General features: G+C 45.7%; 2 protein-coding genes and 1 long non-coding RNA gene across 18 annotated transcripts in view; 1 reads left to right on the top strand and 2 right to left on the bottom strand.

The window, feature by feature from the left end:
• The first annotated feature begins 2,701 nt into the window (after window positions 1–2,701).
• Window positions 2,702–22,420, top strand: part of LOC100347536 (NXPE family member 3) — a 53,149-nt gene continuing 33,430 nt past the window's right edge. For 7 of the 16 annotated variants that reach the window (XR_016225809.1, XR_016225810.1, XR_016225812.1 and 4 more), the window contains exons 1-2: window positions 2,702–2,851; window positions 17,672–18,426. Coding sequence is in view for 11 of the 16 variants with exons in the window: in XM_089320968.1 (XP_089177094.1) it covers window positions 2,783–2,851; window positions 17,672–18,426 (824 nt within the window). In the remaining 5 variants the exon portion in view is untranslated. Of the gene's footprint in view, window positions 2,852–10,394; window positions 10,460–17,671; window positions 18,427–19,519; window positions 20,142–22,420 lie in introns of those variants that run through there. The other 9 variants (XM_089320966.1, XM_070064410.2, XR_016225811.1 and 6 more) reach the window with 6 other exon arrangements.
• Window positions 4,238–4,676, bottom strand: LOC138847062 (cytochrome c oxidase assembly protein COX20, mitochondrial; the record flags this gene model as incomplete). The annotated part of the gene is made up of 1 exon (XM_070064702.2): window positions 4,238–4,676. A coding segment is annotated over one exon (324 nt), but the record flags the coding sequence as incomplete, so codon positions are not given.
• LOC138846992 (uncharacterized) overlaps window positions 12,510–22,420 on the bottom strand; it is a 43,877-nt gene continuing 33,966 nt past the window's right edge. Inside the window, exons 2-3 of the long non-coding RNA XR_016225813.1 lie at window positions 18,077–18,168; window positions 12,510–12,707 (exon numbers count right to left, since the gene is read on the bottom strand). This is a non-coding gene — a long non-coding RNA (uncharacterized LOC138846992). The remainder of the gene's footprint in view (window positions 12,708–18,076; window positions 18,169–22,420) is intronic.

Genomic DNA, 22,420 nt, shown 5'->3' with positions numbered 1-22,420 from the left:
CGGCGCCGGCCTCCCATTTTTTTTAAAAAACATCTGTTATTTATTTGGAAGACAGAGTGATGGGGGGAGGTGTGAGGGGAGAGGAGAGAAAATCTGTCATCTGCTGGTTCCTTCCCCACCTGGCCACAGTGGCCGGGGCTGGCCCAGGGGGAAGCCAGGAGCCTATGAAGTAACACCTTGAGAGTAGGGACTCCATTTTAGAGCACCCGAGATGCCGTATTCTTTTTTTTTTTTTTTTAAGATTCATTTGAAAGTTAGAGTTACACAGAGAGAGGAGAGGCAGAGAGAGAGAGAGAGAGAGAGAGAGGTCTTCCATCCTCTGGTTCACTCCCCAATTGGCTGCAACGGCCGGAGCTGCACTGATCCGAAGCCAGGAGCCAAGAGCTTCTTCTGGGTCTCCCACGTGGGTGCAGGGGCCCAAGGACTTGGGCCATCTTCTGCTGCTTTCCTGGGCCGTAGCAGAGAGCTGGATGGGAAGAGGAGCAGCCGGGTATCGAACTGGCGACCATATGGGATGCCAGCACTTCAGGCCAGGGCGTTAACCTGCTGCGCCACAGTGCCAACCCCATGAGATGCCATCTTGAGAAAGCACCCCACACCATGGTCTGAAACTAACTATGGTCTAAAACTTAGACAATAACAGTGCACTGCATCCCACTTGGCAGAACACAGAATTTCCCTAGCATGGTTGCTCAAGCTTAAAACAGATAGGCTGTACCTGGATTAATGTTTAGACTGTAATCTGTCTATTTTCAAGATTGTAATTGATATTAGTTTCACATAGGCCTTAGGTCAGCTTGACCCTAGCAACCATGTATTTCCCCCAACCCCGATCCTAGCAACCGTGTATTCCCCCTCCCCTCCTTGTGGTTTTTGCCTTTATAAACCCTGTTGCTTTGAGCTTCGAGGTTGAGAGTTCTGTAGGGCATGAGCCCTTTCTCCACTGCCAGCAATAAAGGACCTGACAAATTTTATCAATGTGCGGTGCTCCTCTCTTTGCACTTGCTCAGGCACAACACCTGGAACTCCATCCACGTCTCCCACATGGGTGCAAGGACCAAGCACTTGGGTCATGATCTACTGATTTCTTTGGCACATTACTAGGAGGCTGAATTGGAAGCAGAGCAGCTGGGACTCGAACTGGCACTTTTATATGGGAGTGGCTTAACCTGCTGTACCACAACCCTGACCCCTCCTCATCAGTGGCATCTTAACCACTGGGCCAAATCCCTGCCTTCACCATCTCTCTGTGAACTTTTTATGTATCCTGGTACACAAGTAAAGTAACTGAAGGGTTAAAAAGTTAAAAGCCGCTCCCACTCCTCCTCCCCTCCTCTGGTGAACTTTCCTGACCTCGTCAAACTTGCTCTGCAGAGCCATTCTCTTTAAAGTTAGTTAGTCAGTAAATTACGCCAATGTAAGCATAACCTTAGTTTCACCTAAGTAAGACAGAAGAAGTCATTGTTTATCTCTTTGCTTCCTGGAACCCTGACCCCACTATGTGTCCCTTGTCGCCATTCGGCTGCATTCCTAGGTATCATCAAGGCAGTTCCTGCAACCTTGTTGTGTTTGTTGTGTGGCCCTCCCTTTTGGCAATAGGAGGTTTTTTGATACTCCCTCTATAGGCCATATGGTTCTCTGAGGTCTAATCAAGCCCTTACTTGATATCCTGTACTCCCTGTATTCATAAATCAACTGGTTGTAAAATCACTTAACTTGTATCAATTGTTTACTCTATACCACTGTCTGATCTATGCAATGATTGATTTTCTTTGTTTAAACGTGTATAAAAACCCCAACCCAAGACTATTTGAGGCCACTCGCCTGTACTGAGACGGGGGCCCCGACATGTCGGATCATCAATAAACCTTACCCTTTGTTAATTGCATGAGAGAAGGTCTCTTGGAGCGTTTTTGGGGTGGCAAGAGCAATCCAACTCTAACATAACTACCATGAACACCAAATACACTCTATAAAAATTTACAAGTATGGGGCGGGAGTTCAGTCCAGCATTTAAGAGGCTGGTTAAGACACCTGCATACCGTAGCAGAGTGCCTGGGTTCCAAGTCCTGGCTCTGGCTACCAGTTCCAGCTTCTTGCCACTGCAAATCCTAGAAGGAAGTAGAGATGGATCAAGTCGTTGGGTCCCTGTCACCCATGTGAGAGACCTGGATTAAATTAAGCTTCTGCCTTCTGGCTTTGGACATTGTGTGTATTTGGAGAATAAGCCAGCAGATGGGCTCACTCATTCTTCTCTCTCTCTCTCTCCCTCTCTACCCCATCTTTCTCTGCCTTTTGAGTAAAAAAAAATCTTTTAAATTAACAAGTGAATGAAAAACCGTAGGTTTTCCCATAGATTGCTTTTGAATATAGGAATTATTGTCTATTGGTGAGTCTAAAACAGTTGTAAAAGAGACAGTTCCCGTGACGTGTAAGCCAAGTTTAGTGCAAAGAACCTGGGAGGTTCTTGACACTCCAGAATGGACTCTGTTTTCCTGTGGGGAGCTGAGACGATTCCTTAGTTCAGAAGTGAGACCCCAAAAATGGAAGAGGAAACTGAGGCTTGATAGGGAGAGTTTTGAGGATTCCTGATATGTACAAAGGTTGAAACAATTACAGTACTGGGTGAAATATGTACATGTCATCAACAAAAGTCACGGAAATGGGCAAGCTGCCAGGAAAAGTTCAAGGTTTATCTTGGGAGGGCCTGCTGGACTCCTGTTGCTTTGTTTGCCACTTGGACTCCTGATTCACATCCGCAAGGACAGACGAGCTCAGCTGCATGAGTCCCTTCATGGAGCAATTCAAGAGATACAAAATTCTGATGTTGGGGTTGGTCTTTCTGGCTTGGGTGAGTACTGACACATTTCTTCTCTGTGCAGCTTCATGTGTCGGGTTGGTTAGTTGGCTTTATTAGTTTCCTTAGCCACACCCCTGTGCAACTCCAGGAATAGCCCATGAGAGTGGGGCACATCATTCTAAGAAAAAGGGTGAGCCAGTTGGGTATTGGGGTCTGGTGGGCAATCTAAAACATAAACTCAGATTAAAAACAAACAAACAAACAAAACCCACAAAAATCTAGGTTGCTCCAGTGAAATAACAATGGAGACCAAAAAAATTAAAAAGCGGGTGACGCACATTGCTCTCTGTTCTCCCATCCTTCAGTGGTGTTTTCCTTTCTGCGCCTTTCTGCAGTGAGCCCTTGGTGCTTCTTTTGGGTGCTTGGTTATGGCAAGAAGCCTCCAGGGGAAGGCATTTCCTCATGTGTCTGTCGGTCAAAACTGGAGTTTCAATTACGGATGTGTTTTGTTAAAACAGATGAATGGGCTGTTGATATTAACAGTCAGAGATTTAACATGAAAACATAATTTCTGACTCGACTTAAAAAGTGGGTGATCTGACAGTCTTAATTCAGAAATCCAGTTTTATTCCAAGAGCAATGAAAGAGTTTGACAGAGAAACCCTAATTTCTTAATAATCAAGTTAAAGGGAGGGGTTGATTTTAATTCCAGAGTGGCTTCTAAAAAATATCTATTGGGGCAGGCACTGTGGCACAGCAGGTTAAAGCCCTGGCCTGAAGTGCCGGCATCCCTTATGGGCACCGGTTCTAGTTCCGGCTGCTGCTCTTCTGATCCAGCTCTCTGCTGTGGCCTGGGAAAGCAGTGGAAGATGGCCCAAGTCCTTGGGCCCTGCACCCCATGGGAGACCAGGAGAAGCACCTGGCTCCTGGCTTTGGATCAGCGCAGTGCGCCGGCCGCAGCGCGCCAGCCGTGGCGGCCATTGGAGGGTGAACCAACGGCAAAAAGGAAGACCTTTCTCTCTGCCTCTCTCTCTCACTATCCACTCTGCCTGTAAAAAAAAAAAAAAAAAAAAGATTTTTGGATCATTAGTACTCAGACATTTTTATGGGATACAGTACAATATTTTCATACATAATGTACTGTGTACTGATCAAAGCAGGCAGATAGCATTTCCACTTCCTTACCTTTTCTTTGCTCCTCTCAATTCTTTTTTTTTTTTTCCAAGTGTAGGTATTTTATTTCTTGAAATTTCATCATTAAATTCACTGCTTACTTTAAGAATTCTTTTCCAAGCCTGTTAAACACTGGGTTTTGTAATTCTTTGTCTGGATACAGCAGATCACAACAGTATGTTACACACAGGAATGCTACCCTGGCGATAGAGGTGGGACCGGAATACATCGGCAGATTTTTATGCAAGTGTAAAAAAAAAAAAAGACAACTAAAACATAGTTTATTTACTTGCTTAAAGCTTTCTTATTGTACATAAGATGTTTCTGTGGTCGATCCCAACTCTTGAGGCAGCTGTGTTTGGTTTTCTGTACTTCAGACTTAATTGCTACCACTGCTGTTGGTTTTTCTTTCAGGATCAAGGTGGGTACTTTCATATAAAATCTTGTTTTTAATTCCTTCTCTGGCAATCCTTTCCTGGATTCGTTGCTTTGCATAATTGTACCTGCAATGGAACCAGCATCCCAAAGTCACCAAGATAAATCCTCCTACTCCAACATCGCATGATCTTCTGATTCTACTAGTAAACAAAAAATGTCCTAGGCCAGCCACAGCAGATCCCAGTGAGCCGTATAATATTGAGTCCCGTGCACAGGGAATGTTTTCCACATCTAAAATTCCTAGGAGTTTAAAAGGCTGTTTTGATCAGGGCTTGATCCTCAGTACCTGGTTTAGTGCCCAACACTCAGTAGGTATTCTTCCCACTATGCTAAATGCTGGAATGATAATGCTACAGACGACACCAGGGTTGAAGAGGAAAGAAACACCTTAGTCTGCTTCGTGGAGTCACAGGAAGCCCTTCCCCTTCCCGGGCTCGCCGGGCTCCGGCGCGGCGGCCATGCAGACGCGCGGGCGCCAGCCGCGCCGCCCTTCCTCTCAATTCTTTACACACTATTATTGGGAACTATAGAATACTAGAGCCTATTCTTTCTACGTGTGTTTTGATACCCATTAACCAACCTCCTCCAAGGGTAGCTTTTTAACTGTTAAAAAAGGATAACATATCTTTATGAATCAACCAAAAGTTTCCAGGAAGTTAAACTATAACATCCATGAAAATACGCACACAAATCATGTGTTCAATAAAAGTTTTAAAAAAATACACCTGTGCAGTCCCAGTGCAAACCCAGAAATAGAAATTCTCATACCCTGGGAACTCCCTGTCATGCCCCAACCCTGCCACTACTGCCTTGTCTTCTTTTGAAAGGTGGCCAGCACCTTGACTTATGACACTATGGTTAATTATTGCCTGAGTTTGAATTTTATAGAAAAGTAATCAGATATCATGTGGTTTTTTTTATGTGTCTTCTTTCACGCAATAGTTTTGTGAGACTCGCCCATGTTGTGGTGTGAAGTTGTTATTTGCTCATATTCATCTTATCACAGTATTCCATTATTATTTATTTGTCTATTCTACTGTTGCTGGATGTTTGAGCTGTTTCCAGTTTTTGGCTATTTTAAATGCTGCTACTGTAAACCGTCTTGTCTGTCTTCTGGTGCACACATGCACGCCTTTCTGTTGGATATACTGTTATATACCTGTGAGTTCACTTTCTTGGCCCTGTGGTATGTACATGTTACACTGTAGTAGATATGGCCAAACACCTTTCCAAGGTGGTTTTTCCAATTTGTACTTTCATGAACACAATATGAGAATTTCAACTACTTAACATCCTCATCAACATGGGTATTGTCTGTCTTAACTGCATACTCTCTTGGAACATGTAGAATTATTTCATTTTAGTTTTATCTTGCATTCCTTTTCTTACTACTTTAGTTGAAGGTCTATTCAAATATTTATTGGTCATTTGAATTTTGCTTTATTGTGAAGCACCTGTTAAAATATCTCCGCCTGTTTCTAAAAGATAGAGTTGCCTACCTTTTTCTTCTTTATTTGTAGGAATTCTTTACAGATTCTAGATACAATCCTTTTCATTTGGGGGGTGTTTTTGTTTTTTGTTTTTAAAAATCATTTTATCTATTTGAAAGGAACAGTGATAGAGACAGAGGGAGAGAGAGAGAGAGAAAGCGATCTTTCACTCACTGGTTCACTCCTCAAATGGCCATGGCTGGGCCCGGCTGAAGCCAGGAGTCTGGAAATTCAATCTGGGTTTTCCATCTTCTGCTGTTTTCCCAGGCACATTAGCAGGGAGCTGGATCAGAAGAAGAGCAGCCAGGACTCGAATATGTGCTCTGAAATGGGATGTCGGCGTTGCAGGCAGCTGCTTAACCTACTTTGCCACAACGATACCGGCTCCCAAACCTTTTCATTTGTTGCATATAATATCTTCCTGGGTTTATGAAGTCTGTTTGCACTGATTTTCCTGCTCTCCAGAAAGATGTCAAAAGACAAATTTACAACATATTTAGTTATAAATTGAATTTTTATTCCTAACTCATACATTTGGACAGTATCCATCCTGCAAAGTGGGATGAGAGCTCCCTCTGGGCAAGGCTGGAACAATTAGCCTCATGAAGAAGAAACAAAGAGACAGAGCAACAGAAAATAAGTGGCTAAAATCAGGTTGCTCAGGTTAGTATCAGGTTGTTCGTGTTTTAAAATATTAAGTCAAAGAGGATTTCCTGGTTATGCTGACTGTAGAACACTGGCAGGCTGTAATGTCCAGGAAAAAAAAAAGTCTGTTTTCAACTCTATTTTTTTAACATTTAGTGTGATGATGTGACTTTTAACATGAGTGTCTTCTCTATTTTGGTTTGATTTGGTCCATCAACATCTAGAGCAGGAATGCAGTCCAAAACAATGTCTTCTATATTTTTTGCTTAAAACTTCCAGTCTTTTGGTTAGGCTTTCACCTCGTTGAGAATCTGACCAAAATTTAGGGCATTAACACTACTCTTTGTTACCATAATTTGGGGTTTCCAGTCTCAACACATCACAGTAACCTCATTATTATCTATTTCTCGGAGTTTTTATCATTCCAGAAAGGAGACCAATAGATATTCAACAGATGGCTGAATGCAACATTGAAATTTTTGATTTTTTTTAATTTGAGAGGCAGAGAAATATGAGAAACAGCAAGCATTCCCACCTGCTGGTTCATTCCCCCAAATGTCTGTAACAGCCAGGGCTGAGATGAGCTGGAGCCAGGAGCTGCGAACCCCATTCAGGTCCCCACGTGGGTGGCAGAACCCAATCACTACAGCCATCACCTGCTGCCTATCAGATTCTGAACTACCAGGAAGCTGGAGTCAGAAGCCAGAACCAGGAACACAGGCATCTTAATAACTAGGATAAATGCCTGCTCCCCGTTTAAAACTTTTGAGAGGACACGGTGCATCAGGGAGACCTCTAATATGATCGTCAGGAGGATAATACCAAGAATTTGGAGTGTGTACTTTAGGCAGGATACCCATGAGCCATAACAACTAAAATTGAACAGATCAAAGAATTAACCTGATAAGGAATCTACTAGTTTTGACCACAAAGCCTTTTTTTAAAAAATATTATTTATGTATTTGGAAGGCAGAATGATGGAAAGAGAGGGAAAGACATAGAGAGAGAGGAGAGACCTTCCATTTGCTGGTTCACTCCCCAAATGCCAGCAACAGCCAGGGTTGGACCAGGCCAAAGCCAGGAGCCCAACACTCCATCTAGGTCTCCCAGAGCCAAGTACCTAAGCCATCATCCACTGCCTTCCTTGCTGCATTAGCAGGAAACTGGATGAGAAGTACATGGTAGCCAGGGTGTGAAGCAGCACTCTGGTAGGAGATACAGGTGTCCAAAGAGGCAGCTCAACCAGCTGTGTCACAGTGTCTTCTCCCAAGTAGCCTGTTTGTCAAATTTTCAATGGAGTCTGTACAATAGTTGACATATCTATCCATGTGCAACAAAACACGTTAGTAACTGCATAGATTCCTTGGTATTCAACTGATGGGTAGCCCTTATATATTTGGCATATGAGGATTGGTTTAAATTAAAGCAGGGAATGAGAAAAAGTGGGTCTAGAAGTCCAATTTTATAAAAGGGATAACAAGTGCAATTTGAACAAATATTGCCTTAGGGATGCTGCTAAAGTTCCCCACTAGGTATACTAAAGGCTCTTAAGTTACTATGCAAAGATTGGCATTTGACATGTTAAATTCAGCACCTCCTCAGGTTACCCACAGAAGTCACTGATTGTGAAAATCTGACTCCACTATTATCCTGCCAAGTGAAAGAAGCAGGCATAAGCAAGGAAAAATGAAGAGAGAAAAGAATCTCATGATGACGAAGAGTCTTGTTTTAACATCTCGGGAAAAGTGTCCACAGTGTAAAATTGTCAACTTCTCATCCTACTTTGCAGTTTGGATGTCTCTGGTTAGGACATCAGGTGGCTGGGGGAATTCTCTGTGTAGCCTGCACACCAGGCATGACTTGCTTCTTGGAATTTACATTGATTTTTCTAGTCTCAACTCATAGGGCTTCAGGAATACAGCAGTTTTTTGCTGTTAGTAGGAATACTGCAGCCAGAGATATTAGGGGAAGCTAAAACATAATAAAATCTTGAAACCAATGAACAGAGCTACAATCTAATAACAAGTGCACTGCAGTTTTTCTTCTGAGATATTTTCTTTCTATAGTCACTACTATTTCCACTAAAGACAATCAGATTGATATGAATTTGTTGGCAAAATACTTTTAGCTTCATCAAAATGTGACTGACCACATAGACCAAACAAAGTTTGCTTTGTTGGAATTTTTTTTAGGGAATCTCAGATTGGACTCTCTTATTCTTTCTTTCTTTGAGATTTATTTATTTATTTATTTATTTGACAGGCAGAGTGGATAGTGAGAGAGAGAGACAGAGAGAAAGGTCTTCCTTTGCCATTGGTTCACCCTCCAATGGCCGCCGTGGCCAGTGCGCTGCGGCCAGCGCACCGCACTGATCCGATTGGCAGGAGTCAGGTATTTATCCTGGTCTCCCATGTGGGTGCAGGGCCCAAGGACTTGGGCCATCCTCCACTGCACTCCCTGGCCACAGCAGAGAGCTGGCCTGGAAGAGGGGCAACCGGGACAGAATCCGGCGCCCCGACCGGGACTAGAACCTGGTGTGCCAGCGCCACAAGGCGGAGGATTAGCCTAGTGAGCTACGGCACCTGCCTGAGATTTATTTATGAGAGAGTTATATATAGAGAGGGAGAGACAGAGAGACCATCCATCCACTAGTTCACTCCCCAAATGGCCACAAAGGCCAGGACTGGGCCAGGCTGAACCCAGGAGCTCCATGTGAGTCTCCTATGTGGATGGCAGGGGCCAAAGGACTGGGACCATCTTCTGCTACTTTCCCAGGCACATTAGTACATTAGCAGGAAGCTGAATAAGAGTACCCATATGGGATGCCAGCGTCACAGGTGGCAGCTTTACCCACTGTGCCACAATGCCAGTCCCTCAGATTGGACTTTCAAAAACCTCTCAAGAGGCCGGCGCCGCGGCTCACTAGGCTAATCCTCCACCTTGCGGCGCCGGCACACCGGATTCTAGTCCCGGTCAGGGCGCCGGATTCTGTCCCGGTTGCCCCTCTTCCAGGCCAGCTCTCTGCTGTGGCCAGGGAGTGCAGTGGAGGATGGCCCAAGTCCTTGGGCCCTGCACCCCATGGGAGACCAGGATAAATACCTGGCTCCTGCCATCGGATCAGCGCGGTGCACCGGCCACAGCGCGGCAGCCATGGTGGCCATTGGAGGGTGAACCAACGGCAAAGGAAGACCTTTCTCTCTGTCTCTCTCTCTCACTGTCCACTCTGCCTTTCAAAAAAAAAAAAAAAAAAAAAAAAAAAAAAAACAAAAACCTCTCAAGGCTAGGAAGTCAAACCAAACCAGACTTCAGACTTCACCTGCAATACCTATGTTCCCTTCTCTGTACCTTCTAAAATAGGACATCCCAGCCAAAGCTTTGGTAATATAGCCAGTATTTCCAATTGTATGTTGTCATAATTGAGAAGGCCCATATTACACAGACACAAATAATTATATTACCACAAAAGTAAGAATATTGATGAATAATTTCTGAATTCTAGGGTAGGGAGAAAAAGTAAATGTTTACAATTGTGTTCACAAAAGTATACTTTACCAAGTTACAGAGAACTTAAAAATGATTTCCTTAAATCTAGAAAACAAAACATTAGGCCGGCACCGCGGCTCACTAGGCTAATCCTCCGCCTTGCAATGCCGGCACACCGGGTTCTAGTCCTCTCTCTGTCCATTCTGCCTGTCAAAAAAACAAAAAAAAAAACAAAAAACAAAAAAACAAAAAAAAAAAAACAAGACATTAAAGAACCAGCAATATCTCAAATGAAAAGTCATAAAAATTATTCTTATCAGTTCATTTAGTCCCACCTAATTAATTCTTGTTCTGCTTCATCTCAGGATAGCAGTTTCATGAAGTCATCAATGTGTTCATTAGTGTTCTGGAATCATTATCAAGATCGATGGTATGATCTTTTTTAAAAAATATGATATTCCTCAACTTTTAAAATGAATTTATTTACATATTTGAAAGGCAGAGTTATAAAGAAAGCGGGAGAGGGAGGGAGGGAGGAAAGGAGGGGGAGAGGGAGGGAGAGAGAGCGAAAGAAAGAAAGAGAGAGATTCTTCCATCCACTGGTTCATTCCCCAAATGGCTGGAGCTGGGCTGGTTTGAAGCCAGAGCAAGCAGCTTCTTCCAGCTCTCCCATGTGGGTCTGCACATAGGGCCCAAGTACCTGGGCCATCCACTGCTGCTTTCCCCGGTTAGCAGGATTAGCAGGGAGCTGGATCAAAAGTGGAGTTTCTGGGACTCAAACCAATGTTCATAGGGGATGCTGGTACTGCAGGTGGTGGCTTTACCCACTGTGCTGCAGCACTGACCCTGATGGCATGATCTTAAAGCTTTCACAAACCTGTGTTTGTCACAGTTCTTTTCTTATTTAAATTAAAGAAATCTATTTGGGGGCAGGTGCTGCACACCAGATGAAGTGTCTGCTTGGGACCCCTGCATCCCAGATCAGAGTGCCTGGGATTGGGTCCTGGGTTCCCATCTAGCTTCCTGCAATTGCACCCTGGAAGGCAGCAGTTAATGGCTCAAGTTCCAGCTCCTTTGCGGAACATTTTTTCCTCTCTATCAGATCACACATGTGTTCCAAGCTCCTGATGCAGCCTCTCTTCTCTAATAAAGCATTAATTAATAATAATTTTCTCTCTAAATACCATATAGCCCTAGATCTTTTATAGGTATAAATTTAGGTTTATAAACTCTGGTATGAAGTTCATTATTTTTTGTTTGCATCTAAACAAACTGTATTTTCATAAGTATTCTTGGGTTAAGACAGATTAAGGAGAGTATTTTTAAAATTTTGTTTTTATTTTGACATATTTTACACATACTTGACTCTCTCTTATTCTCTCTCTCTCTCTATATATATATACATATATAAACCATATTGGGAACAATAAGACAAACATCTATGAAATACCTTATACCTAATGGTTCTTTGTGTATAAAACACAGATTTTTTAAAGATTTTATTTATTTATTTATTTGAGCGGTAGATTTACAGACAGTGAGAGGGAGAGACAGAGAGAAAGGTTTTCCATCCGCTGGTTCACTCCCCAAGTGGCTGCAACGGCTGCACCAATCTGAAGCCAGGAGCCAGGAGCTTCTTCTGGGTCTCCCACGTGGGTGCAGGGGCCCAAGGACTTGGGCCATCTTCTACTGCTTTCCCAGGCCATAGCAGAGAGCTGGATGGGAAGAGGAGCAGCCGGGACTAGAACCAGTGCCCATATGGGATGCCAGTGCTGCAGGTGGAGGATTAACCTACTGCGCCACAGCACCGGCCCCTAGATATTCTTTTTTTTTTTTTTTTTAAGATTTATTTATTAAGTTATTTGAAGAGCAGAGTGACACAGAGAGAGGGATATATAGAAATCTTCCATCCTCGGTTCCATCCCCTTAAATGGCCACAACAGCAGGGACTGGACCATTCCAGGAGTTCCTGGAGCCTGGAGCTCCACCCTGGTCTCCCATGTGAGTGGCAGGGGCACAAGTACTTGGGCCATCTTCTGAAGCCTTCCCAGGTACATTAACAGGGAGCTGGGTCAGAAGTGGAGCAGCCGGGACTTGAACTGGCACTCAAGCGAGATGCCGGTGTTGCAGGCAACCGTTTAACCTGCTGTGCCACAATGCTAGCCACGAGAACAGATATTCTTTGCTTTTCTCTGTCAAATCCATTCAAATGTTCTGGAACCAGCATGTCCTGGCCACTCTAGCTGATTCAGATCTGGAGGATCATTTGTGTGGTGGTGAAGCAGCACGTGGCAGGAGGAAAAATGGTCTCCTCTCTTGGGAGCAAGGGACACAGTCACCTGCATGTTGTTGCTTTTTGATGAAGTACAGGCGGGAAGGCATTCTGACCTGGGGATTCCTATTTTCGTGCTCCCTTGAAATTCTTCCAGCCCCAGAAAAGGAGCTGTGAACAGGCCCCATGAGGATCAGAGACCGCTTACCAGGCAGACTTTCTCCCCAAGATTGCACTGGGCAGTGTGGGCCAAGTGTCCCAAGGAACTTTGCAGTGCTGGTCTCGATCCTGGGTTCTCGATTTTGATCTCTGCTTCTTGCCCCTCAGAGATGGGCCAAGTCCTCTGCACATTTTCTCCTCCAGAAATCAAAGCAGAGACTTCAGCTTCAGTTATGCCTTCCATGTGCTGCCACAGCCCAATAGGAAACAATGTCCACATGTAATTAAGGATACTCTCAGCCTCCCAAATAAGACAAGCGAAAGGCTCACCCAATCGTCTACTCAAACCCAGGATTTTTATTCATCAGGAACAGATCTTATCTGCATAGTCCTGAATTTATGCACACATGTTGAATTTATTTATTTTTGTATGTGATAACCTCTTTTTAAATTTTTTTTAAAGATTTACTTATTTATTTATTTATTTGAAAGTCAGAGTTACACAGAGTGAGAAGGAGAGGCAGAGAGAGAGAGAGAGAGAGAGACAGAGAGAGAGAGAGAGAGAGGTCTTCCATCCTCTGGTTCACTCCCCAAATGTCTGCAACGGCTGGAGCTGTGCCGATTCGAAGCCAGGAACCAGGAGCTTCCTCCAGGCCTCCCACGTGGGTGCAGAGGCCCAAGGACTTAGGCTGTCTTCTACTGCTTTCTCAAGGCAGAGTAGAGAGCTGGGTCAAAAATGGAGCAGCCGGGTCTCAAACCAGTGCCCGTATGGGATGCCGGCACTGCAGGCGGTGACTTTACCTGCTACACCACCAGCCCCCTGATTTTTTATTAATATAAAGAGAACAGATATTATGCATTCCATATGTACAGTTCCAAAATAGTGAATTTGATTTTCATTAACATACCCAGTGTTCAGTGGTAGAGCAGTGAGTCTTCATTATATAAACTCTAATTTAACTATAGGAAAATTGGCATACATGGCCATTGGTCAAAAGCACGATTCATTTGGTAGACAAAGACAGCAATAGGTGATGATCTGGATGTGCAGTGAGTATTCTGGCTAGCCAGAGAGGTGCTTTGTTTTTGTCCATTGTTATCCGGAGCCAAGCCTGAAGAAGAATGACTTTGGGGTGGTTCTTCTAGGATTGCATTTTAGCACCTGCTGGTGCAGTTACCAGCATCGGAAATGGCCTCAGTCTATTATGATCAGTCCCTGATCACCAGCTTTCCAGTTCTGTAGGCTACCAATCCAGTCAATTCCCCTGAACTTCATTAGTTTAGCTAGTAACTGTGCTAGTTTCCTATGGCTGCTATGGCAAAGTTCCACAGATGCCATGGCTTAAACACATATTTCTTCTCTTGACAGTTCTGAAGGTCAGAAGTGAAAATGGGACTCCTGGGTGGTGTTCCTTCTAGAGGCTCCCTTTCCCGTCTCTAGGGCCTGTCTGCATCCTTTGTCTCCAGAGCCAGGGGTGCAGTGTAGCATTTTCCAGTGCTTCTGTCCCTTTCCTTCCACATTCGAACTACCTCTGTCTTCGGTAATGAATCTCCTTCCTTCCTCCTCTTATAAAGAGATCTGTGATTACAATAAAAGCTAGATAACCTCACCATTTGTAAGGTGAGATTACATGTGCGAAGCCCCTTTTACTATAAAAGGCGGCAAATTCACAGGGTCCAGAGATCAGGACAGGGAGCTCTTGGCGGATTTGCCGTAATCGTCAAAGCCGGAATCCTGTCACCAGCGCTGCGGCACACAGGGTTAAGCCACTGCCTGCGACGCCAGCATCCAATATGGGTGCTGAGTTCTGCCTGCTCGACTTCCAATCCAGCTCCCTGCTAATGTGCCTGGGAAACAGTGGAAGATGGCCCAAGTGCTTGGACCCCTGAATCCACCTGCGAGACCTGGAAGAAGCTCCTGGCTTCAACCTGGCCCAGCCCTGGCCATTACAGCTATTTGGGGAGTGAATCAGAGAATGGAAGAGTCTGTGTGTGTGTGTGTGTGTGTATGTGTGTGTAGGTGTGTATCTTCTCTCTCTGTAACTCTGCCTTTCAAGTAAATAAATAAATCTTTCAAAAATCCAGAATCCTTGTTAGCTCCTGAACTGTGAATTTGGACTCCTCTCTCATTATTTCTGCCTCCAAAGAGAACAGGAGAGCATAAAACCCAAAGCTCTCTCTCTCTATGCACCTCACCCTCATACTAAAGGCTTCTGTCTTGGCTTTTGACCAGAGGCCACACTTCTTATCCCTAATTCAGCCACTGAGGCTTGCCTGCAGCCTACTCCGCTAGATCTTGAGAACATGCAGCATTCTGAGCACGATTTAACAGGGGAGCCAGATGTGTAAAGAAACTGCCAATTCAGCAGCCAGTGGGAGACAGACAGCAGGTTTGTTACCCCCACGCCTCCTAACACTGGGCTCTGTTGCACTAACCGCCGTCTAAACAGGAGATCGTGACACTCAAGCTCATCCTCCTAATTGCAGTAGTAGATGTTGGTGTTCTTCCCACGTGTTGGCATCTGAGATACGTCAGTGGGTTGCTTTTTTCTTCTGAATCATACTTGCCTGAACAGAAGGCGCTGTTGCTGGGTGTAGGTGATTATCTGATCCGCAGGTGCCTCGATTCCCACCCTCATCACACAAAACATGGCCTCTCTCTTCTCATTTGCATCTTTGTATTTCTCCAGTCTGTATTTGTGATTTGTGTTCCTTAGTATGAGACCAGAGAGATCTGGGCCCTTGGAGGGGATTCTGCTGCGGAAAACACCAAGTCTTCCTAGAAAATAATCTGCCATGGGGCCGGCGCTGTGGCGCAGCGGGTAAAGCCGCCGCCTGCAGTGCCGGCATCCCATATGGGCACTGGTTCAAGTCCTGGCTGCTCTTCTTCCAATCCTGCTCTCTGCTATGGCCTGGGAAAGCAGCAGAAGATGGCCCAAGTCTTAGGTCCCTGTACCCATGTAGGAAACTCGGAAGAAGCTCCTGACTCCTGGCTTCAGATCGGCGCAGCTCCAGTTGTTGCAGCCAATTTGGGAGTGAACCAGGGGATGGTTCACTCTCTTTCCCTCTCTGTGTAACTCTTTTAAATAAATAAATAAATCTTTTTTTAAAAAAAGAAAATAATCTGCCACTTCTCTCTCCTTTAGCCAGTCCACACCTGTTCTGTATCTTTCTATACAGTTTCTTGCTTTTTTTTCTAGCTTTTTTAGGTTTCTGTATCAGGGATGGGGAATGTCCAGCCCACAGGCTATAGAAGGCCTGCAAGGTCACTTGGTCTGGACCTGCCAAGGCAACTGCAGATGGGACTCGAAATCCAATAAATCTACAGCAGTGGATAATGTTGTATGGCCTGCAAATGATGTTATAAACACCCAAGTGGCCCTTGGCAGAAGAACAGGTTCCCCACGCCTGCTGGCTGTTGAATCTCTTCCTTCCAGCTGAGCCCTATTGTAGAGGACACTCCCTTAGGATGGGCTCCCCGTGCTCCTCCATAGCACTCAAGAGCACTGAACAAAGGGCTTGCCCACATGACTGTCAATCAGAAATCTGGAACGTGGAAGGTGGGGGTGGCGCTGTTGGAGGGAACAGGGGGAGAAAAGGGAACACTTAGAATCCGGGCTCTGGGGGAGGGCTTTTAGTTCAGTGGAGAAGATGCTGCTCCAGATGCCTGCACCGCATATCAGAGTGCCTGGTTCAAGTCCCAACTCCGCTTCAAATTCCACTTTTTTGCTGATGCACACCCTGGGAGGCAGCGGGTGAGGGCTCAAGTACTTGAGTTACTGCCACCCCCATGGGAGACCCAGATGGAATTTCAGGCTCTTGGCTTCGGCCTGGCTCAGCCCTGGCTGTTGTGAGCATTTGGGAAGTGAGCCAGTGGATGGAAGATCTCTGTCTCTGTATTTCTGTCTTCTAAATACATTTTCATTTTTAAAAAAATATTTATTTTTAATTTGAAAGGCAAAGTTATAGAGATGGAGAGACAGACAAAGAAAGAGATCTTCCATGTGCTGGTTTACTCCCCAAATGGCCACAATGGCTCAGTCTGGGCCAGGCTGAAGCTAGAAGCCAGGAACTTCATCTGTGTCTCCAGTGTGGGTGGCATGAGCCCAAGCACTTGGGCCATCTTTTCTACTTTTCCAGGAGCATCAGCAGGGAGCTGGATTGGAAGTGGAGCAGCCAGGACCTGGCCTGAAGTGCCAGCATTCCATATGGGCATCAGTTCTGGTCCCAGCTGCTCCTCTTCTGACCCAGCTCTCTGCTATGGCCTGGGAAAGCAGTAGAAGATGGCCCACATCCTTGGGCCCTTGCACCCACATGGGAGACCCAGAAGAATCTCCTGGCTCCTGGCTTTGGATCGGCACAGCTCCAGCCATTGTGGCCATCTGGGGAGTGAACCAGTGGATGGAAGACCTCTTTCTCTCTGTCTCGCCCTCTCTCTGTAACTCTTTCAAATAAATATAATAAATCTTAAAAAATTATGAGGGGGGGCGGCACCACGGCTCACTTGGTTAATCCTCCGCCTGCGGTGCCGGCATCCCATATGGGCACCGGGTTCTAGTCCCGGTTGCTCCTCTTCCAGTCCGGCTCTCTGCTGTGGCCCGGGAAGGCAGTGGAGGATGGGCCCAAGTGCTTGGGCGCCTGCACCCCATGGGAGACCAGGAGGAATCACCTGGCTCCTGGCTTTGGATCAGCGTCGCTCCGTCCGAAGTGGCCGTTTGAGGGGTGAACCAATGAAAGGAAGACCTTTCTCTCTGTCTGTCTCTCACTCTCTAACTCTATCTGTCAAATAAAAAAAAAAATATGAGGCTCTGGGAGGGGAAGCAGGTTTTGGGAGGAGTGAGGAAATCTAGAGATGTGAGGGTTGAATCCAAGCCTACTTGTAACACTGTATGTGGATGTTGTGTGCATGTGTGTGTGTGTGTGTGTGCGTGTGGTGGGGAGGGTAGTGGAGGGAATAAGAAACCTGAGAGGAGACAGTTGAACTAAACCAGAGGGACAAGTTCGCCTTTACAACAGGAGATGCTCCTTTCAAATAAAGGGGGTGACTCAGAGGCCAGGCTTATGAGTGACACACAGCACGAAGCAGGCAGGCAGGACTCCTGGGTCCTCCCACTTGGCAGGAGGGACAAGCTTTGATGAGTGGAAAGCTTTCTCCTAGAGAAAATGGGGAAGGCACAAACCACTGACGACTTCCTCTTTCTCCACCCACAGATGTTATTTTTCAAGATGTTCTGGACTGACAGCACCGTCAATCAGCCCCCAGCACCCCGTCCTGTTGCTAAGTTTGCCTCCAAGTCCACAGCATCACCCTCCCTTTTGGACTCTCTGCCCGAGGAGTTCACCAACTTGACCGACCTTCTGTACTGGCCTCCGACCCCAGGAGATGGGGGAAACTTCTTGGCCTCTACCAGCCCCCAGACCTCCACCTACCACCTGAGGGACCCTGTGCAGGTCACTTATGACCTGGGAAGCTCCCTGGAGGCTGTCCTTGTGGCCAGGGACCACCAGGGCAGGCCTAAGACCCACGGTGGGGATCTGTTTCGGGCAAAGCTGCTGGGTCCAGACTTAAATGCGGGAGTCCCTGGGGAGGTGCAGGATCTGGAGAACGGCACCTACCTGCTGTCTTTCCCTCTGCTCTGGGCTGGGAGGGCCCAGGTCAAAGTGTGGCTGATCCACTCCAGCGAGGCAGTCGGAGTCCTGCGGAGAATCTGGAGAGAGAAAGGGGCCACAGTCAATTTCAGAGGGTATTTCCGGGGACCAACAGGGGCGGAAGAGACTGTTGTTTGCAATGTTGACCCCCAGTCGACCGGAGCAAAAGCGGCTACCTGCCAGTACAGAGATGTGATTTCTGGTGAGCTCTGGTTCTGTGCTCAACCGCCTACCCTGCCCTGCAACTCTTTAGTCGGCCACTCAAGTGGGAGTATGCTGAAGGTGACCACACCACAGGATGAGACCCTACTGGCAGGGTAAGAATCTGAGATGTGTCTCCAACCCCAAGTCATATGCTTCCCTCTAGATCTTGCACCACTGATACCATTTGTGTGTTTGTTTTCTCATTCAATACATGAGGGTTGAGTGCCTACTTTGTGATAGGCATTGCTAAACAAATACACATAATATGGTGAAATTGCCACACTAGGTATCTGGGAAAGAATACAATTGACATTGGGATTAAACAAAATGGGGGATTCTCCAGGGAAGAAAAGAGGCAAAGTATTCAAGACAGAGCACATGATCTTCATTTATTTACCTGGATTTCTGTCTTCACTTAGGTTGTCATCTGGAACAGGTTATATAAGTAGATTTTTTTTTTTTTTTTGACAGGCAGAGTGGACAGTGAGAGAGAGAGACAGAGAGAAAGGTCTTCCTTTGCCGTTGGTTCACCCTCCAATGGCCGCCGCGGCTGGCGCGCTGCGGCCGGCGCACCGCGCTGATCCGATGGCAGGAGCCAGGAGCCAGGTGCTTTTCCTGGTCTCCCATGGGGTGCAGGGCCCAAGCACCTGGGCCATCCTCCACTGCACTCCCTGGCCACAGCAGAGGGCTGGCCTGGAAGAGGGGCAACCGGGACAGAATCCGGCACACCGACCGGGACTAGAACCCGGTGTGCCGGCGCCACTAGGCGGAGGATTAGTCTAGTGAGCCGCGGCGCCGGCCATAAGTAGATTTTAAAATATTTTGTCAGGGCCGCATGCAGTGCCGGCATCCCATATGGGTGCTGGTTCGAATCCTGACTACTCCACTTCTGATCCAGCTCTCTGCTATGGCCTGAGAAGGCAGTAGAAGATGGCCCATGTCCCTGGACCCTGCACCCATGTGGAGACCCAGAGGAAGCTCCTGGCTCCTGGCTTCAGATCGGTGCAGCTCCAGCCATTGCGGATGGAAGACCTCTCTCTCTCTCTCTCTCTGCATAACTCTGACTTTCAAATAAATAAATAAATCTTAAAAAAATAAAAAATAAAAATAAGGGGCCAGCTCTGTGGTGTAGTAGGTAAAGCCGCTGCCTACAGTGCCGGTATCCCATATGGGCGCTGGTTCCTGACTGCTCCACTTCTTATCCAGCTCTCTGCTATGGCCTGGGAAGGCAATAGAAGATGGCCCATGTCTCTGGCCCCTGCACCCATGTGGAGACCCAGAGGAAGCTCCTGGCTCTTGGCTTCAGATCGGCGCAGCTCCAGCCATTGCGGATATCTGGGGAGTGAACCAGCAAATGGAAGACCTCTCTCTCTCTGCCTCTTTCTCTCTCTGCATAACTTTGACTTTCAAATAAATAAATAAATAAATATTTAAAAAATAAAAATAAGGGGCCGGCGCTGTGGTGTAGTGGGTAAAGCTGCCGCCTACAGTGCTGGCATCCCATATGGGCGCTGGTTCGAGTCCCGACTGCTCCACTTCTGATCCAGCTCTCTGCTTTGGCCTGGGAAAGCAGTAGAAGATGGCCCAAGTGCTTGGGCCCCTGCACCCATGTGGGAGACCTGGAAGAAGCTCCTGGCTCCTGGCTTCAGATTGGCACAGCTCCAGCCTTTGAGGCCAACTAGGGAGTGAACCAGCAGATGGAAGACATCTCTCTCTTTCTCTCTCTCTCTCTCTCTCTCTCTCTCTCTCTGTGTGTGTGTGTGTATGTGTAACTGACTTTCAAATAAATAAATCTTTAAAAAAATAAAAAAATAAAAATAAATACAAATATTTTGTCTAGAATTTCCAGAGAAGGTGCTATAAATACTTAGGTCTCACACAGTGCGAGGAAAGGAATCTCCATTTATTCTTTTTTTTAAAAAAAAAAGATTTATTTATTTGAAAGGCAGAGTTACAGACAGAGGGAGAGGGAGATCCTCCATCTGCTCATTCATCTCCAAATGACTGCAATGGCTGGGGCTGGGCCAGACCAAAGCCAGGAGCTACGGATCCCACAGCGGTCTCCTGCATGGGTGGTAGGTACCAAAGCACTTGTGCCATCTTCTGCTGCTGGGCCACACGCTTTAGCAGAGCAGCCTGGACTTGAACTGGTGCTCCAGTGTGGGATGTAGGTGTCAGAAGTGGCAGTTTAACCACTGCACCATGAAGCCAGCATTCTGATTTAATCACTTCTGCTCGTATCTTTAACATCTGTTCCTTCAATTCTATATAATTTCTTTCCTTTCTCTAATTTAATGGTTCAGAATACTTAACCCATCTGTTTCGGTCTTCCTCGTTGTGGAGTAAAAACAATTAAGGCTATGAATTTTCCTCTGAGTACAGCTTTCGCTGTATTCTCAAAATTTTTAAATACGGGAGCTTCATTTTTATTTTGGTTTATCTGTTTTATATTTTCTACAGTGATTTCTATTTTAATTCATCTGTTATTTAAAAGTTATTTTGGGGCTAGTGCTGTGGCACAGTGGGTTAACACCCTGGCCTGAAGAGCCAGCATCCCCTATGGGTGCTGGTTCGAGTCCCGGCTGCTCAATCCAGCTCTCTGCTATGGCCCGGGAAAGCAGTAGAAGATGGCCCAGGTGCTTGGGCCCCTGAACCCACATGGGAGGCCTGTAAGAAGCTCCTGGCCCTTGGCTTCGGTGGCCAATTGGGGAGTGAACCATCAGATGGAAGACCTCTCTTTCTCTGCCTCTCCTTCTCTCTGTGTAACTCTTTCAAATAAATAAGTAAATAGCTTTTAAAAAGTTATTTTAAAAGTTTTTAAACTTTAAAGGTTGCTACCTTTTATAATTTTTCCTAGTTTTATTGTAAATTATGATTAAACTAAGATCTTTATGATACTGATTCTTCAGAATTTATTTAGAATTCATTTGTGACCAACAAATGACTAATTGTTGTTAGTGGTTCACATTTTTTTAAAGATTTATTTTATTTATTTGAAAGAGTTACTGAAATAGGTAGAGACAGACAGAAAGAGAGGTCTTGCATCCACAGGCTCACTTCCCAAATGGCTACAACTGCCAGAGCTGAACTGATCTGAAGTCATGAGCCAGGAGCTTCTTCCGGGTCTCCCATGAGGCTGCTGGGGCCCAAGGACTTGGGCCATCTTCGCTGCTTTCCTAGGTGCATTAGCAGAGAGCTGGATCAGAATTGGAGCAGCCAGGACATGAACCAACTCCCATTAAGGGATGCCGGTGCTTTAGGCTAGGGCTTTAATCCGCTGCAGCACAGAGCCGGCCCCCCACATTTTCTTGAAAATAATTTGCATTCTGTTTCTTCATAATGGAATTCTGAACCTATTTAATTTAGCTTGTGTTAATTTTTTATTCCAAATATCTGTCTCTTTACTAAATACTCTATGTTGAATCTATTAGTTTTGGACATAAATGTATTATACTGTTTATACTGTGCTTATGGATTTATAAACTTGACAATTTCTCTTTGCAATTTATTTTACTTATCTGAGCGGCAGAGAGAGAGAAAGAGAGAGAGAGATGGAGGGAGAATGAGACAAACATGCTCTCAACTGCTGGTTTACGCCCCAGATGCTCAGGAACTGAGAACTCAATTAGGGTCTCCCACTTGGGTGACAGGGACTCCACTACTTGAGCCATCACCTTCCACCTCTCACAGTGTGCAGCAGCAGAAAGCCGGAACCAGGAGCAGAGCTGGGACTTGAACCCAGGCACTCCAACACAGGATGCAGGCATCCCAACTGATGTCTTAACCCCTGGGCCAGATGCCTGACCCAGGTTTCACTTCACATATTTCAAGTTTATATTGTTAAATATATTCAACTTTATGTTTGTTTTCTGTGATTCATAAATTCATTGTATTTTATTCCTTTGTTTGTTTTAATTTCTAATTTTTACATATGAATGTTGCTATAACCATTTTCATTTGCTTAATATTTTCATGGTATAAATTTAAAAATCACTATTTTTAGGCCGGCGCCATGGCTCACTTGGCTAATCCTCTGCCTGTGGTGACAGCACCCCGGGTTCTAGTTCCGGTTGCTCTTCTTCCAGGCCAGCTCTCTGCTGTGGCCCG

Source organism: Oryctolagus cuniculus, chromosome 19 (assembly GCF_051225735.1).
Source record: "Oryctolagus cuniculus isolate XC-2025 breed Fujian yellow rabbit chromosome 19, ASM5122573v1, whole genome shotgun sequence".
NCBI lineage: Eukaryota > Metazoa > Chordata > Mammalia > Lagomorpha > Leporidae > Oryctolagus > Oryctolagus cuniculus.
This window is presented reverse-complemented; position numbering and strand designations above follow the sequence as displayed.